The sequence below is a fragment of the Notamacropus eugenii genome, chromosome 2 (assembly GCF_028372415.1).
Source record: "Notamacropus eugenii isolate mMacEug1 chromosome 2, mMacEug1.pri_v2, whole genome shotgun sequence".
NCBI classification, from domain to species: domain Eukaryota; kingdom Metazoa; phylum Chordata; class Mammalia; order Diprotodontia; family Macropodidae; genus Notamacropus; species Notamacropus eugenii.
Window position 1 is genome coordinate 93,993,786 of NC_092873.1, and position 18,365 is coordinate 94,012,150.

Genomic DNA, 18,365 nt, shown 5'->3' on the forward strand with positions numbered 1-18,365 from the left:
TCTTCAGCACCACAATTTGAAAACATCATGCTAATCCCTCTTAAATTTCATTTTATTAGATTTGGTTCACCATTCTACCTCTTGAGGTTTTTTTGCATCCTGATTCTGTTTGCTATTTATTCTTCTTAACTTTATGTCATCTGCAAATTTAAAGAACTCCAATCATGCTTTCTATACCTTCATTAATTAATTGACAAAAATTTTGAATAACACATGATCAAGGCAGATCCCTGGGGCACTCCACTGGAGACTTCTAGTAAAGTTGACATCAACTCTTTAATCACTATACCTTGGTATCAGTCATTTAACTATGCTATTATGTTGCTTACACTTCTCCATTTTATCCACGAGTACATCAAGAGACATTGTCAAATTTGTTCTATCTTCCAGAGATGAGCTATCCTTATGGAGCCAGAGACCCAAAGTCAGTTGGTATGAGATTCTCTCTTTATTGGTGGACATCAACTTCCAGTGCTTGTGTGAGGGGCAGGATGGAGTTGGTGAGAACAGGAAAGAGAAGAGTTTCTATCTCTTCATTCACAGCAGTCTCTTCCAGCTCTTAAATCCCCTTCCTCTCTTTGGTTTGTGTATTTGCTTTGGGGGTTTCTGGGCTCCAGGTTTAAGAGAGAAGATGAGCAATGCCAATCCACTTCAGGTTACTGATGGGAAAATAATACAAGAGAGGAGCTAGCAGTCTCCTTCATGTCTCTATTCCCAGTTTGCTACACTAGAGACTGGGAAATTTCCTCTGGGACTCTCTCAGTTGAGCTGAGTTGTGTTTCTCCCCATGGGAAAGGGCCTTCACTGTGTATTGTGTGGTATATGTTCTATTATGTATACATTCTCTGATTTCTGTTTTGTTATTGATTTGGATAAATGAATTTTTTTTGCTAAGTGCTATGTCTGTTCACTTTGGAACTGGCACCTGGTGGGAAGGGACTTCTTCTTTTCTTCATTAATAAACGGGAATTAGAGGTTTAGCTTGAACATGAAAATTACATCCTTTACACTAACAATATTTAAGAGAGCTAATAGACAGACGTCTAGCCCAGTGTCCCTTCCTCCTAAAGAAAGCAGAGTGTTCAAGCTTCTGGCTCTAACCTCCTACTTTTCCTCTTTGCAGGAAATAGTTTCTCTTGGAGAGGGTTTGGGAGAGAAGAGGCAAAAGGGTGTCTACTCTGCCTTGCTTTGAGCAACACAATGACACTTCTATGCTTCCTGCTTCTTGCAGCCCTGAGGCTACGTTTAGGCTGTTGTTTTTATATTGTCTGATTTTATTCACTTAATTAGCAAGTGTTGATTAGGAAACACATAATTGTTATTCAACATTTTAACATCCAAGTATATACAACAAAGATTATTATTGCCCTGCCTTAAAATCATTTTAGAGACAAGTCCATAAAACAAAGAAATGAGGGAGAAAGATACCTATCTTGTCAAGTATTATTCATCCTAATAAATGTCTGGTTTTACCTTGTCATAGGCCTCAGTTTCCCTATCTGTGAAATCAGAAAATTGTAATAGATGAGTTCCAAGATCTATTCTAACTGAGTCTGGCTTATGACTTCATTATTCAACAATATCTGATCTCTTCAAAGTCATTTATGATTTCTTTATTGGTAAATCTAACAGACTTTTCTCAGTTCTCATACTTTTTGACCTCTCTGCAACCTTTGAACTATAAATAACCCTCTTTTTAATATTCTCTTCTCTCTTGACTTTTGGGACACCGCTCTTTACAATTTCTCTTCCTACCTGTCTGACTACTCCCTTTCTATATCCTCTGTTCAATCTTCAGATCTGGTTGCTGAACCCAGATGGCTCAGGAGGAGAAAGTGAGGCTGGTGACCTTGCACAGCCTTCCCTCACTCAAAACAAAGTCAAATATAAGTCATGTCATCATTTCTCTGTTATGGTCGCCTTAGAAAACGAAGGACGAACACAGCCTGTTCAGCCTTCATCCCCATCATATCTGCCAACCATGGAAGACCCCCAAAGTTCTGTCCTAGATCCTCTTCTCTTCTCTCTCCATATTGTTTCGCTTGGTGAATTCATCAGCTCCCATGGTTTCAACTGTCTGCTCTATACAAATGACTCACAGATTTACTTGTCTAATCCTAACCTCTCTGGACCTAACATCTAACATCTCCCACTGTCTTTTAGACATCTCAGACTGAGCATCCCTTAAACTCAACATGTCTAAAACTGAGTTTATTATCTTCCTCACCCCCTCCAAACCTTCCACTCTTTCTAAATTCCCAATTACTGTGGAGGGTACCACCATCCTCCCCAATCACTCCAACTCAAGATCATCCTCAATTTCTCTGTCACTCCCTATATCCAATCAGTTGTCAAGCTGTATTGTTTCTACTTTCATAACATTTCTCAAATATGTCCCCTTCCTTCTTCTGACACTGCTACCACTCTTGTGCAGACACTTATCCTAGACTCCTGCCTAGACTATTGCCCTAGACCACAGGTGGGGAACCTGCAGCCTCAAGGCCACGTGTGGCCTTCTTGATCCTCAGGTGTGGCCTTTCAACTGAGTTCAAGTTTTACAGAACAAATCCTTTTATTAAGGGGTTTGGATTCAGTTTGGAGTCAATTAAAGGGCTGCACTTGAGGACACAGAGAGTCACATATGACCTTGAGGTTGCAGATTCCCCATCCCTGCATGAGACTATATGCCAATTAGCCTGCTGTTGGGTTTCCCTACCTCATGCCTCCCCCCACTCCTATCTATCCTCTACTAAGGTATCAAATTGAGCTTCCTAAAGTGTACATCTAACCATATTGTCCCTCTGTTCCATAAACTCCAGTGGCTCCCTATCATCTCCACTATCGAAACTAAAATCCTTTTTCGTCATATGAAGGCCTTCATGACCTCTCCATTCTTCAGAGTGTCAGCATATCTTTCCAAGATTTTTATACCTTGCTCACTATCATGGACTCTGTGATCAAGGGACACTGGTTTTCTTGCTGTTTCTTGAACGTGACAAGCTAGCTCCCTCTCCACTGAGCTTTTTCACTGGCTGTCCTTCATGCTTGGAGGGCCTTCCTTCTCATCACCATCTCCTGACTTCTCTGGCTTTTTGTAGGCCCCAGCTGAAGACCTATCTTCTTCATGAAGCCTTTCCTAGGCTTCTGTAAGCTTAGTGCCTTCCCTCTGAGATTACCCCTTATTTATCCTATTGTTGTCGCTATTTGTCCTTCATTTTCAAAGAGGACCAATGATACCACAGGATGATATCTTGACTTCCTTATGAATTAGATTTAAGTGAGGCAGAGTCATCAGCCTCGTTCTCTTTTCCAGAATCATCAAAGCCCAGTGTCAGGGCAAAAGTCAGGACAACTGGAGATGACCTGGGATGCATTGGATGATCTTGGCATCTTCAATGTCTAACCAAGTTCTAAGCACTCCACAGCACCTGCGTCAGCCCCCTTCATGGCTCTTGGAACAAATTGTTATCACCTGCCCATTCGGCTGGGGGAAGTCTTCACATCCTTGGAATAGATAGTCTCCTAACTCATCAATGGGTTTTCAGCCTGTCAATTACCCACAACCCGATTTAGCCTATCTGCAGAGACGGTTTTACTGAGGTATGGCCCATTCACATGCTATAGCTTCTTGGAGGCACAGATGAGAATACATACATACATGCATGCATGCATACTGTAGAAGAGTCCCTGAGATTAATATGTCTGTTTTCTATGCCCCAGAAATGTCAATCAGGTGAAGCCCAGCCCTCAAAATATAGAGTAGTCCAAGCTGGATTGAAAGTAGAAGTTTTATTAGGAAGAAAATCAGACAAAGGAGCCCACAGCCCAGGAGAAAACCATATAGGGGAGGTTCAGGGGAAGGGCTGGGAAAAGGATGGACAATCTTTCCCAGAATAAGTGGACATAGAAGCAGGAAGTTTTGCAGGAACAGATGACAGCAAGACTGGTTTAGGCCAGTTGGGTGGGGCTCAGCTCAGCAAGGTCAACCAGGTGAACACCAGCAAAGGTCTGGGGGTAGTAAGCAAGACTGACTCCGAGCAGCAAACAGGATTATTGTGTTCCCAGGGCATGTGCCTGGGAAGGGAACTCATAGAAAAGACACATTAATCTCAGGGGTACCTCCACATTCCACATCCACATATTCATATACATGAACGATAGGTGTGCACCTATACACACACATTACTGTATGTAAACATACACGTCTCTGTATGTGGCAGGTGCGATCACATGCATTACATGTACACACATGTGCTTGTTGGCACGCACACACATACTGCATGTGTTTACACATGTGCATGTGGGAGAAGTCAGGCTGGTGACCTCACTCAAAACAAAGCCACGTCCTCCAGTGACGTCATCCAGTGACGTCACGTCGTTCCTCGGAGGGCAGATTTGGATCCAAACGCAAGGAGGAACACGCGATATGTAAACACTAAGGCAGCGACGATACAACTATAATTAGCATATAGACACTACATACAAACACGTTAAGTGTTGGGGGTACCACGCTGCTCGCGTCTTGTCTCTCCCCGTGCGCACGCGCCCCCGGAGGGCAGGGCCTGCTTTTTCTACCGCTCGGCGTCCTCTCTCAGGATTCCCGGCGCTCGGCGCTTCGGACGCGCCTCCTAAAGGCTGACGGAAGGCCTTGGGGCCTCCCGCTTCAGTCTAAGCGCCCGCGGGAGGGTAGAAGCGCGCCGAGAACCTCCGGCACACGGACGTTACACAAGTCTGCGCCATTTTGCACCGTGCTCTGGGGACGGGTTTCCATTATTTTTTATACACCGGCACACGGCACCGGGCCGATAAACGATAAGGAGGCCCAGCGGGATGGGGGAGGGGGCCGACCGACAGCCGACACAACGCGCGCAGTGCGCGCACGCTCGGCTGCTGGGAAGCGGGCCTTGCTTGGCGGGACGGGCGCAGCGTCCAGCCTCAGGCCTGCTCCCGGCAACCAACCGCTGTCCGAGCCGAGGTTCACAACTTGAGACGAAGGGCGGGCCCTTCCGAGATGTCGGTCATCGCGTTCCTCGTCCTCTGATTGGCCAGAGCCCTCTGTCACGTGGCCTGGGGCGGCCGCATATAAGTCGGGAGGCGAAGGTTGCGTTCCGCCATTTTGTGGACGTCGGGGGAGTAGCGCCACAGCTGCGCGGGGACGGAGCCGGGAGGAGCGGGAAAAACCCAGTCGAGCGGTGGGAGTCGGATCCCCGCCTGTTAAGCCACAGCACCCGGTAAGGAAACGGGCAGCGGAGCGGGCGATTGGGTTCTTTTTCGTCGCCGTCGTAGTCGTGAGGCCCGAGCGGGGCCGAGCACAGACAAAGAGGCGCCGCCGCCATTTTGTGACGTTCGGCGGCTGGCGGTCGAGCCGCCATTGGTAGTGCGGGGAGGGACCTCCGAATCCCCGACCAGGGGCTGGGCACCCGGGGAGCGCTGGGAGGGGAAGCCCCGCGGGCTGAGGCGAGGGGATGGCCGGGGAGTGGGGGTGGGGAGGACGATGCATCCGGAAGAGGAACCGAGGCCGCCCGGGCGCGGCCTCCCGGCTCATGGCGCCTCTTCTCGCCTCACGGCAAATTGATCCTCGGTGGTTGCCGTGGGCTTGGCCTCCGCGGAGCCGAGCTTCCTTCCCGCGTTTCTGCGGGCGGGGGTGCGTGTGGATGGAGGGCCTCGGTCCTCCCGAGTGCGGGGGCCGCGGAGGACGCTCGGCCTGCTGGGAGCTAGGGAGGGAGGGAGGGGGCCGCCGCCTCCCCCGGCGGCTCCCAATTACGTGTGGGCCCTTGGGGGCCTCCCGCGCGCGTGGCGGGACCGCAGGCGGCCCGTGGGTCCCGCGCGATGCGGCCCCGGTACAGGCCTGGGACCTCCTTTTTTGTTTTGTTTTGTTTGAGACTTGTGCGAGGTTCCGGCCCGGTGGAGTTTCCCTCCCCGCATTCCTAGCAGCCTGTTCTGACTTGCGTCCTGAAAAATCCGTAGGTTGGGTGTGGCGTGCTTTACAGCGAGCATGGGTTCGGACTGGCGTTAGGGGGTGCAGTTGGGAGCCCCGTCTTGAAGTCTGCGGCCTTGGGGTTCGGATCTTCCTATCTGTGTCCAACGAAGTTAAAAGTTGGGTTGATGTTGGGGTGAGCGGGCCAACCAAGAATGCGGCATACTTGACTTTGTTACGTAGGGTTGTTGGTTACTTATCTTCCTTTGGCTCCATGCACCTCCTCGCCAAGGATACACAAAGCAGTAGCGACCCCCTAGGAAGAGTATTCAAATCGGCATCCATTGGCAATTTTGAAGGATGATCTGCGATAGTTGATTTACAAATTAAATCAACAGCCTTTAAACATTTAATATACACGGCAGTATTTACGGTTGGAATTGTAAAGAAAAATAATTCCTGGTCTGGGGCCCCTCGCTCTTAAATGAAATGGGAGAGACCGCAGGCAAAGAACGGTAGAAACAAGACATACAGGATAATTTGGAGAGGATCTCTGAAAGAGGACCCTAGCATAAAACGGAAAGTCTTCTTTCAGAAAACATATTTACAAAAGAATTATTAAATGAGTAAATGAGTCTTTGGTTTTGATTATGCTAATGATCACAAAGTTATGGTTTTCAAGGACCGGCTTATGGGTGGGGATGTTGGAATGAAATGACACTGGCCTTTTGCCAAAGACTTTGCTTCTGGAGCTCTTTTCCCCATTTATGCTGCTACGGAAAAACAAGATAGTTTCTCAGAGGGAGGTGGGTTGGTGAGTAGTTAACAGACTTAAATTAGATTTCATTGGACTTTCCTTGTCTTTGATATTCTAAAGGAGTGCGCTTAGTTATAATTATCTTAAGTTAGCATCTTAAGTCATGTTGATTAAGAATTTTATTAAAGTTTTGCAAATACTAAACGTTTTTTGCTATTGTCTCGTTACAGAGATGCATCGTGACTCTTGTCCACTGGATTGTAAGGTTTATGTAGGTAACCTTGGTAACAATGGCAACAAGACTGAATTGGAGCGAGCTTTTGGATATTATGGACCACTCCGAAGTGTGTGGGTTGCAAGAAATCCTCCCGGCTTTGCTTTCGTTGAATTTGAAGATCCCAGAGATGCAGCTGATGCTGTTAGAGAACTAGATGGAAGGTAATGCCCTATGTAACATCTCTGTAGTTACTTCTCCTTAATATACAAATTATGCGTTTACACATTGAATTCACTAGAGGAAATTACAATGAATTGTATATCATAAAACTATAGCACAATTACATAGACAGCATTTTAAAGGAGTGACTTCGTTTTACAGTATTGAAAACTAAGGCAGATAGAGTATAGCTAATTTGCCTGCCATCACATAATTAGTATCACTTGGGAGACTTTTATGATAACCAGTGAAATTGTACAACTAGATCACTACCATATCAGTGAGCAGAATAAATGAGTTACCAGATTTAGTGCAAACTTCATAATCCACAATAAAGTTAGCATTTTTGTTAGGCAGCTACATAGACTGTTTTTACTCAAGGGGTTTCACTCCTTTCTTGGTGACTTAATTTTTTTTTTTTTTTAAGAGTGATTATTGAGCTACTTCTAAAAATGAATACTAGGATGAGGTTAGAGTTGATGGCCACCTAGTTCCCTTGTTGCTGTCAGAATTGTGCTTTGGTATCACAAAAACCACTGCAGAAAATGAATCAAGCTAAAATTGGTTAGTGTTTTTTATGCTTAATTTATCTGTCTTATGCCATCTAGTGTTCAGATGTTCCTATTTTGGGGCCCTAAAACACATATATGCTAACCCACTCATTTGTGTTACCATCTTATTGCTTCTGCCTAGGTCAGGAGATTATTAATCAATGAGCTTCAATAATGGCACATTAATATATACTTGTAAACTGTACTGTAAAACAGAAGGCAACCAGATAATCAGGGTATAAAGTTGTGTGGTAGAATAGAGATCATGTGAGCTCATATAAAGTGCTTTTAAGGGTGTCAATTTTAAAATACTAAAAATTAAAAATACAATTTTGAAATGAAATAGGGTAAACCAAGGTCAGTGTTAGAGATCCCAAGTGCTTAGAGAAGAATTCTTAACACAAATATTGTCTGCTGCATTGGAATACAAAGTTGAGACATGGTCTTTGACCTGTTAAAAAGATTTATCTTGTAGATTTCCCTCCAAGTTTCTCAGCATCTTGGACCTATTCTTTACACTTAGCATTTTACTTGAAAGTTGTTTTGTCTAAGTGGCAGCTATGTCATTTAGGAGTATAATCATCTTGAGGGAGGCTCTGTCTTGGTAATTTGCTATTCCTCCCAATGTATAGCTGCTTACATGTTGAATAAGTATGTTTATTTATTGCAAATGCTTATAGACATTTTGCATAAAATCAGGTTAATGGGGGAAGGGAATAGAGAACATCAAACAGTTATGTCACTATTGGAAGGACTTACAGCAGAAAGTGCTGGATTTGAAGAGCACACTCATCACAACCTCTCTGGGCCTCAGTTCCTCAATTGTAAAATGAACAAGTTGGACTAAATATCATTTCTGACTCCGAATCTAGGTAGCAAAATTAGAAAAGCATGTTTTACATGAATCAGTGTCTAAAATGTTGTTGCTTCTGTGTATGTTTTTTAAGAATTTTTTTTAGTAATATATACGTGCATTTTTCTTTAAAGAACACTTTGCGGCTGCCGAGTAAGGGTGGAACTGTCGAATGGTGAGAAAAGAAGTCGTAATCGTGGTCCACCACCTTCTTGGGGTCGTCGCCCAAGGGATGATTATCGGAGAAGAAGCCCTCCACCCCGACGCAGGTACTTAGAATCAAAGAATGTGTTTAGAGCCCTTGGTGTTAAACCATAGAGCAATATAGGAACAGGTGTTTCCCTAAAGCATGTTGATGGGTAACATCTATTGCTGAGATTTCTGAGGTGTTGTTTTTTGTTTTTTGTTTTTTTTAAACAGCCTTGCTGGGGCGATAGTGGGGAGTTTTATGTAAGTTGATGCTGAATGTTGGCTTTGGTCTTTAGGTCACTGTTCAAGTTGATAGTCAGTAACTTCAGTCCTGGATCTATCTTCTTCAAGTTATTTTAGTTCATCTTCTAGTCACATCTTTTTCCAGTCTTCCCTTTTACTTCAATTTAGGCCATTTCCCATTCCTTGACTCAATAATGACAGGCTTGACATACAACAGTTTAGCTTTCCACGCAAATGTTTCTTTCTACTTTATTTGCACAATTGTAATATTAAGAATGTTACAACTGATGAAGTAGAAATTAATCTTAAAAACTAGTTTAAACATAGGTCACTAATAAAGGGGGCTAAACAGGATGTAATTCCAGTCATCTTAAGTTTTTCAAACCCAAATCTGAAATGTTTTTTTTTGGTAATTAAAAATGGCGCATCATTCTTGGACCCAGGCATTGTTGCCTGGAGGCTATCTGCATCTCCTCAAATCTCCAACATGATTTCTACAGGACTGAATTTATTTTACCTGTTAAAGGTGAGTGAAGTCCTTCATAGGAGATGGGAGTTTGAAGCTGCCCCTTCTGTTATTTTAAAAATAAAACAAAACAAAAGGCCAAAAAAAATCACCCCACACTTGTTGCCCATCGTAATAAGATTATATGTTAGCTAATAGATGGTTGTACTGATGGCTTGTTTTTTTTTTTCATTTTTTTTTTGTGCTTTTTGGTCCATCTATTAATAAAAATGAACCCCGTTACAGAGTCACCATCATGTCTCTTCTCACCACCCTCTGAGTCTGCATTAGCCAGTCAACTAGCCCTTTCAGCGTCATGTGACCAGCGCGCCCCATTCAGCTTGGCTGGTGTCGTTTCACATGACCCAGGCATGGCCAGTCGTCAGGTTGCACCGCCCTTTGGTTCCCGAGCATGCTGTTTTCTCTCAGCCTTCTCTCCAACCTTAACCAAATCGGCAGCAGCCACCTCGACCGCCCACACATTCCTGGCCAATCAGCTCAGCTGTTTATTTACCAAATGTCTTCACAACAACTACAGCAGCAGCCTTCGGCTAACAAAAAAGCAGGAAAAATCCACAACACCCCCTTCGCCAACCAACTAAATACAACGCAACATCTGGCAAAACCTTTTCAGCAAATTCTTCCTGGCCGTCAGTCCGGCAGCCTCACCTCACCATTTCTAGCTTGTTGAAACCCAAAACTAGTAAGTTTTTCCTGCTTATACAGTTTACTGCTGGTTAAAATAAGGAGTAAGCGGCTTAAGTAATTACTTTTCTCGATCAAAGGCTGGCTGTGCATAATTGAATGGTAACGTACAGATATTGCTTGAATAAAACTTTTAAGGGTGATAGGGAATTTTTAATGTAACTAGAACCTCAAGCAAAACTCATTTGCATGTGTGAGATGCCAAACTAAAAATTTAATATCTCTAACAAATTTTAGCTTTCCTTTCTAGCAAAATTTTGTTGAATCCTATCACCTTTAAATGGTTTTACTAACAGTTTTCAAAATTTAAAACAATTTTTGGGGTGAAGTGGGCCAAGCTAAGGTAATTTTTTTGTAAGCCTAAACACACTCTTAAAATGTGACAATCACAAATATGCAGTTCTAATGTATCACTTAATGGCATCAATATTTACACTGAGCGCGTTTTCACAGTTTTTCACTTTATCCACTTGGTACCTTAAGTCTTGTCATGGACTTCTAGGTTTGCATGGGTTCCAAATACTGGTCTATGGCACTGTTTTTGGAACTACTTGTGGGACTACATTTTGGCGTGGTGTTTGGGTAGTGAAGTTAGTTGACGTGGAAGTTTTGCATTGGACAGATCTGCTGTGAAGCATTCTTGTTAAAGTGAATTCATGGTTGGAATACCTGCTTTTCACTTGAGCTTTTTGTTCCTTAATCCTTCTGTGCTTTTTTGTTTTGGACGATGGGTGCCAGTTCTTCGGCACGATCACTGGGCCCAACAGTGAGATTGAAAAGTTGGGAAATGCCTCACGCCATAAATACTAAAATCGATAGTGAGCCTAATTTGTCCTATTTTCTGATTGTAGATCACCACGAAGAAGAAGCTTTTCTCGTAGCCGGAGCAGGTAAAGCAATTGTATATTTTCGACCAGGGGTCTTGTTAGTAATTCTTTATTGTGTATATATATATTTGTCAGTTGAAATGTATAAGGAATTTTCAAATGATGCACAGATCATTTGTGGGTCTTTTCCTACAAGTTACTGATTACTTGGGGGAGGAGACAGGGCATCTTCAACCTGGAGTTCTCGAGGCTTTCCAGTGTTAATTCTACCTATTTTTCCAGTCTTTGCCCTTTTTTCTGTATTTTGTTTCAGCCAAAGTGGGCTATTTGCTTTTCCCTGAGTTCAACATTTTATATCTGTAACCTTCCATTTACACAAACTGATTCCCTTGCTTGGAATGCCCTCCTTTTCTCTTCCTTTCAGGATATATGAATTCCTTCTAGGCATAACTCAGGTGCTGACTCCCATCTGGGCAATCTTCCTTGATTTTTTTTTCCCCACTCCCCTCTACCTTTATCTGTATGTATACAGAAGAATTCTATAGTCTTAAGAGCAGACTTTTGTCCTCAGAGGCCCAGTGCTTGTCATGGTACTTTGCTCATAGTAGGTGCATAATGAATAGTGTTTGTTGAATTAAGCTTTTTGTTGTATAAGTTAGATGGGTCACCTTTAAATCTAATCCTACTAGTTCTTTGAAGTAAATTGTCACTTTAATTTGAGGAGTCATGCTGATCTTTTCTTTCTTTTATTGCTTTAGGTCCCTTTCAAGAGATAGAAGAAGAGAGAGATCCTTGTCACGGGAGAGAAATCATAAGCCTTCTCGTTCCTTTTCCAGGTCTCGTAGGTAGGTTACTTAAATAATTTGAGCAAACTACAGAAAAAGCTATCTCTTGCATATGCAAAATAGATTTTTTTATCAGATTCAAGTCATAGGTATTAAGATAATAATTTTTTTCCCCTTGTTCAGTCGCTCTAGGTCAAATGAAAGGAAATAGAACATCCGGCCTTCAAGAGGAGTGGTGTACAGGAAGTAGCCCTTCATTTGACAGGAGCATGTACAGAACATTACAAGTTTTGTTTGAGCCTTCATAAGCTCAGTGCATTTTTAAAATGTTTTAGCTGTTAAAATTTGTTTATTGTCTTGTAACGGTGACACATGTAAAGATGTGTATCTCTCTGGTTTGAAACAGATCATATAAGGCATGTAATACCAAGAATTTGTTACTTTACAATGTTCCCTTAAACAAAATTTTAATTTCTTTTGATTACTATTCAGTTCATTTTGCATCAATTTGCAAATCTGTAAAACCTGCAGTGGCCAAAAATGACATCTTGACTGTGACTTCTGGGTGGGGAGGGGGAGATAAGAGAAATATTGAGAGAACCTTGATTGTTGTCCACCGCAGAATTACATGTACAGCTGTGGTTAAACATAATGCAGTGTTTCCAAGCTCTTGGAACAGGCCAGCAGGTAATTTGGGAAGTAAAAAGCATAACAAAATAAGACATTTAGTCAAAAGGTGTGATGGCAGTTTTTAAAAAGAAAAATAAACTTTTCTTTCTAAATGGGCACACATATGAAAAAACTTCGGTTTCAGGGAAGTTATAGTTTTTCCACTTTAGGTCATGGATTCTTTTTTGTAGTTGATACACTGTGAATAACTGGTGATAACTCAAAATTAACCATTCACCCAAACTTTTGATTTTAAGGGTACATTGTAGAGATTAAACTTTTTGAGTTACTGTGCAAGATTTTTTCATGATGTCATTTGTAACATGTTTTGTGAGACCTTCAGGATTAAAGTTTTGGTTACAAATTGTTGCTTAACTTGAATACTTAAAAGTTTTCCTTGTAGAACCTAATTCAGCCTATGAGCTTGGTACATGCAGTCCAGGTTTAAACATTCCTATCAGAAGCCATACTTATATTTTTCTTGTTAAAGTGCTTTTGGAGTAATAAAATACTAGCTTAGCCTATTTGTGTGATAACCACTGTTCATCAAAGTTCTTGTATAAAAGCAGTTAATTGCACAAAGCTGCTATTTTATGAGTTGGACTTGATTATTTTGAGAGTGGTTTCTTGGTGGGGTGGTTCTGCTAGGAATGATAGTTGCCCACTCCTTAAAAAAAGAAGCCAGTTCAGGGTCCATGATACTGCAACGTGCTCAGATGAACAATTCCAGGATATACTTCATTGTATAAACCAAATTGAAATGGCCTTAGAGGCTTTCAGCATGAAAACAATTCTCACTTAAATTTAGATTTGCTTTCATTCTATAAGTTGAGGTCTTGCATGGGAACCAACCTAACCATCATGTGTAGAATTCACATGCTCAAATGTAACAGTGCAGAACTGAAAATATGGAGGCATGCTTAACCTTCCTAGATACTGGGAAGGATTGTAATTTCAAACTTTTGTGCACTTAGATTAAATCATAATGCAACGGTTTGTGGCTTAGTTTCCTTAAATGTGCTTTTGAAATCTTGGGTGATGGATCATAAATTCTGTTAATGTTGGTTCAGGTATTAGTGAGATAAAATTATGAGTAATTTTCATTTGAAATATGTCCTGAACCTTTTATTAAAAAAATCCAGGATATTATCTGAGAGCTTTAAATGTAGTATGTCTAGGATAGGATCTTTACCCACCTTAACTAGCAAAACAATAAAATGTTTGATCAGATTTTAGTTGTTCACAAGAGGCCTCTTGACCCAAAAAGTAGCCAAACTGGGAGCCAGAAGAATTATTTTACTTTAAATGAAAGTAGAACTTTTATTCTACAGTGCTTAAAACATTTCAGTGCTGTTTGTTCACTGGGGGGGTCTGCAGTGGTCCCCCCCCAAGAAGCCTCACCTCTCCTGGTTTTTTCCTTCAGACTATGAAAGCTTCTCTGTTCATAGACAAAAGGCTTCATGTAATAACCCACCCACCCCTCCCCCTTCTGAAGTAATGCTACTTTGAGGTAGGTGTAGTAAAATATACTTTCGTACGTGTGCATAAGTTATATGACTTTAGTCTAAAATGAAGAGCATAGTTTAAAGAGCCAGAGGTTGTGTGAGGAAAAGAAGCTTATTTTATATGGGAGATGAAGACATGGTTTAGGTAGACCAACATAGCATCACATGACTGGTACTGACCAGGGTTCAAAACCGCTTTACACTGTAATAGACTGCCTTTGTGCTATTCATTCAACATTATATATAATATTAGGTTATGAGATACAAAGTTTACATAATTCCCTGTTTTCAAGTAGCTTATTGTTTTAAGCCTCTGTACTTAACTTCCCTCAGCGTTAAAATTTGGGAAAAATTATTTTTAAAGTTGGAATTAGGAGATTTTTTAAGCTACCATGTCAGAATTCAATTTACAGTATACTGATTAAAGTGTCCACTAGAGGTCGCTGTGTTAATAATTTTGATTCCTTCTAATTGAAGGAAGTTTTTTGGTTGTGGTTTTTTTGCTTTTTTTTGTAATTCGAAACTCAGAGGTATATATCTTAGTTGGGTATTTCTATTACCAGATCTGTCATTGCTCATGTCCTGTGTTGTAATGGCTTTTAGTCCCAGCCAGGGCAGTGGAAGAGGCAAGGAAAGGAGTTAGAAATTGCCATGGTTAAACGTTCTTAAATACCTTGTATTTATATAATACTTGGTACTTTCCAAGTGCTTTCATCTTTCTTAGTTCCTCAATAATGTCCTTAGGTCATACCTTTTAGTTCTGTTAGAGCTGGGGCCTTGTCTTGTGCTTCCCTGGTTTCAGATTTGCATAAGAATATATATTTGATTAAAGTTATTAATAAATGGGAGAACTGGCAAGTATTTTTATTATGAAACTTAGTACTTGAAGCAATTATGTGATGTTTAGTTCCTGATTGAGAAGATGTTGAAGGTTCAGCATACGTTGCTAATTGACTAACTTTTAGTTCCATTTTTGCTGTTTAAAATTACATCTGCTTAGAAAAAGCTTTAATGACAACATAGTTCAATACAGGCTTATTGCCTGGTACGTAGTCATAAGGAAGCCAAATATTTAAGATGTAATGATCTTTTTTCAGGAGTCTGCCAAAGTGTAATGCTTTTAACCAGACTGATATGCTTGCTGGATTATTGAACAAATCAAAAATCTTTTGATGTAATGAAATTAACCCAGATATTCCTTATTCCTCACCCTTGACTTGCTATTTAATTTATTATTTTGGGGGGTTATACACAATTTCTGGTGAAATGACTTGTTGTCCTTGAAAATTGGAAGAATAACAGGTTTTTTTGCAGCCCTAAAGCTTACATCCAAGAAGGTAAACATTGGTAGTACAAAACAGGAGGTGCAGTAATCAAGCCACTGAGATACTGTGGATACTCCTTGCACAGTAATTAATAGTCATTGTGGGCTTAAAAAGGCACTTGATGACCAATAGTGGTGATGGATGGATTGAACTAGAACAGGTTCCTAGAATGTAGAAAGTGGTCATGTCAACTATGAAAGGAATTTACCTGAAAAAGAGTTTAAGTTCCACATCAAATTTTGCAAACCTAAAGCATTATGAGCACTGCATAGAAAATGATTTGTTTTAGAATATATATACATTAGATTGAGTATATAGCTATGAATCTTTTCTGTTGGCATGCTGCCATATATAATAAGTGAAGTTGAGAAAGGCTTCTATAAATCCTTTTCATTGAGGACATGAGCTACAGCAGCATTTTTGTTTTCTCTGATCACCACCACCATATAATCTAGCTAATTGGAGGCTGGAGTCGGGGTTAAACACCCTGGAATGCAGTTAAGACAAAACAAACTATTTCTCCAAAATTTTTAAGTTCACATCTGTCAGAGGAGGTAGGTAGCATGCTTCATTATCACTCCTCTGGTTGATCATTGCATTGATAAAAGTTATTAAATCTTTCAGAGTTTTCATTATGTAAATTCTCTTGGTACTGCCTCCTTTACTCTGCATCATTTCATATAGACCATCTTGTATTTCCCTGAAAATACTTTTGTTTATGTCTTACAGTGCAATATTCTTAAACTATAACTTAGCCATTCCCCAATTAGTGAGCACATCTTCCCACCAACCCTCTTGGTTCCCACTTTTTACCACTACAAAAAGAGCTGTTGTATTGTATGTAATGGCATTTTCCAGCTGTATTTCCATGGGGAGAGAGGGAATAAGTTTTTATACTTAGTGCCAGGTACTGTGGCCAAAGCACTTTTTTTAAAAAACAAAATAATTGATGATCACAAGCGTAGGAGGTAGGTGCTGTCATCCTCATTTTACACTTGAGGAAAGTAAGGGAAGCAGCTTAAGTACCTGACTCTTGGGTTAATAGCTAGTAAGTATTTGAGGCTGGATATGAGCTTAGGTCTTCTTGAGTCCAGGCCCAGTACTGTATCCATTGTGCCACCAATTTTCTCATCTGAGCTACTACTTAAATTCATAAGTAGTTTGGGATCTCCTGGGTAGAGGGAGTTTTCATGAAGAAATGCTCTACTGAATTAGAAGGTATCAATATAACCAAATATTTTCTTGAGCCCCAGGAGAGGTCTTGTTTAATTTAAATGTGATATGGCGTAATAGCACAAGTTACCATGTTAGCAGAAGGGTGTGTGCAGTCAAGTAGCACCTTACAGACAACCTCATTCTTTGGAATTTTCATCTTGACACAGCTAATTAAAATCCATTTGGAATGTGGTGTGGCCATTACTGTACTTAGACCCATGCTGGGTGCTGTGGAGTAAACAGAGAGGTATGAGTTCTTGGCCATGAGATTCTTGCAGACTTGTGAAAAAGTCCAAAATACATTCCACATGGCTAGAGAATACTTTGGAAGTCTAGACTGATGGAGGGAGAAAATCAGGGAGGAAGTATTTCAGTTTCTGGGAAGGAAAACTTTTAAACTTGAGTTTAGGATTTAGTATATCTTTATTACATGTCATCCTTGGTCTAGTAGTGTTTCATGATCTTTATTGTCATGGAAAATATTAACCATCCCTTGTCAGTTTTGTGTCACCTGCAGATTTGACCAACTTTCCATCATCCTTTCCATGTCTAATCAGATGGTCGTCAGCTACGGACGAGAGTTCCTTGTTCTGCCAGAGATTTCCTTGCAGGATAACAAACATTCCTTGTTGTCTGTCTGGTCATTCTACCAGTTCTGTAGCCATCCACCTAAATACAACCATACAATTTACCTGTTTCTATATTTGTCTACGAAACTTGCAGAAATTCAAGTATATTAAGGCTACAGCATTCCCATGATTTGCTTGTCCTGCAGAAAAGGAAATGGTTTGGAAAAGACTAATACTTTTTAAATTGATTTTGGTTAATATTTTGTTTTTATTTCACCTTTATTTCCCCTTGTATACATCTTTCTACCCCCAGAGTCGTTCTTTCTGACAAGATGTTTTTAAAAGAAAAAAAGCTAAGAAAAATTAATATTTAAAGTCAGTTGAACTTACCTGTTGTCTGAAGAATTTATCGTTTTAAAAAATAATCATAGTATTTGCCCATCTGTAGTCTTAAGATACTTCTTACTTTGAGGTAGAACTGGTGACTGTACCCCTTGAGTTCAATCAACAAGTGTTAACTGCTTACTACCACATACTCTTAACGATTGAGGGACGCTGGTCTGACGGTTCCATGAACAAGACACTCCCTATCTCTCAGCTCCAGTAATGTTTTCTATCCTCCGTACTTGTAATACTCTTTTCTACAGTTCCTTCTCCTGATTTACCTGCCTAATGTGAAGTCCCATCTTTACTGGAACACTTTCCTAACTGAGCCCTCATAATTCTAGTGCCTTTCCTCTTATGTCATATTTATCCTATATATAACCAATTTTGTGTATATTTGTTCAACTGTTGTCTCCCCCATTAGACTGTAAACTCCTTAATCCCTATACTTCTAAGCACAGTACCTAGCACATGGTAGGCACTTTAATAAATGTTTATTGATTACTGCATGCTAAGCACTACACACTGGAGATACCAAAGAAATAAAAAAAACCCTTGTCTCTGCTCTTAAAGGAACTCATTCTAATGGGGAGACAACAATTAGATATAAACAAGCTATATTTACAGGATAAATTGGAGGTAATCTGAAGCAGGGGGACTAGAATGAAAAGAGACTTTGGCAAAGGCTTCTTGTAGAATATAGGATTTTAGCTGAGGATTAAAGGAAGGCAGGAGGTGTGAATGAGGGAGGGATAGAATTCCATCCAGGCAACCAGTGAAAATGCATGGGAGTTTTGGGAGAAAAAGTGAACAGGTTCACATGGCCAAGTGTCACTGGATTAAAGGTGGGGTGACGCAACTCTCCTCCAGACTAACATGCAAACCATATAGGCAAATTGTCCATTTTGGTCTCATCAGTACTTCAAGGAG

The 18,365-nt window shown here is 41.0% G+C and overlaps 1 protein-coding gene across 2 annotated transcripts; it reads left to right on the plus strand.

Moving 5' to 3' along the window:
* Positions 1-5,094: 5,094 nt before the first annotated feature.
* SRSF3 (serine and arginine rich splicing factor 3) lies at positions 5,095-12,961 on the plus strand. 2 transcript variants are annotated; one of them, XR_011974207.1, is made up of 7 exons: positions 5,111-5,231; positions 6,905-7,112; positions 8,649-8,783; positions 9,698-10,154; positions 11,008-11,046; positions 11,742-11,828; positions 11,952-12,961. XR_011974207.1 is itself a non-coding variant. In XM_072641936.1 (6 exons), the coding sequence occupies exons 2-6, from the start codon at positions 6,907-6,909 to the stop codon at positions 11,977-11,979; spliced, it is 495 nt and encodes a 164-aa protein (XP_072498037.1). In that variant the 5' UTR covers positions 5,095-5,231; positions 6,905-6,906; the 3' UTR covers positions 11,980-12,961. The 2 variants fall into 2 exon arrangements, 1 of the variants encoding a protein (XP_072498037.1); XM_072641936.1 differs by lacking the exon at positions 9,698-10,154 and having other exon boundaries at positions 5,095-5,231.
* The last annotated feature ends 5,404 nt before the right edge of the window (positions 12,962-18,365 follow it).

Bases quoted from the DNA above. Each gene is read 5' to 3' on its own strand.
- SRSF3 (XM_072641936.1), top strand. From the start codon at position 6,907: ATGCATCGTGACTCTTGTCCACTGGATTGTAAGGTTTATGTAGGTAAC. The intron at 7,113-8,648 runs GTAATGCCCTAT...TTTTCTTTAAAG, and splicing joins GTTAGAGAACTAGATGGAAG to AACACTTTGCGGCTGCCGAG. The intron at 11,047-11,741 runs GTAAAGCAATTG...TTATTGCTTTAG, and splicing joins TTTTCTCGTAGCCGGAGCAG to GTCCCTTTCAAGAGATAGAA.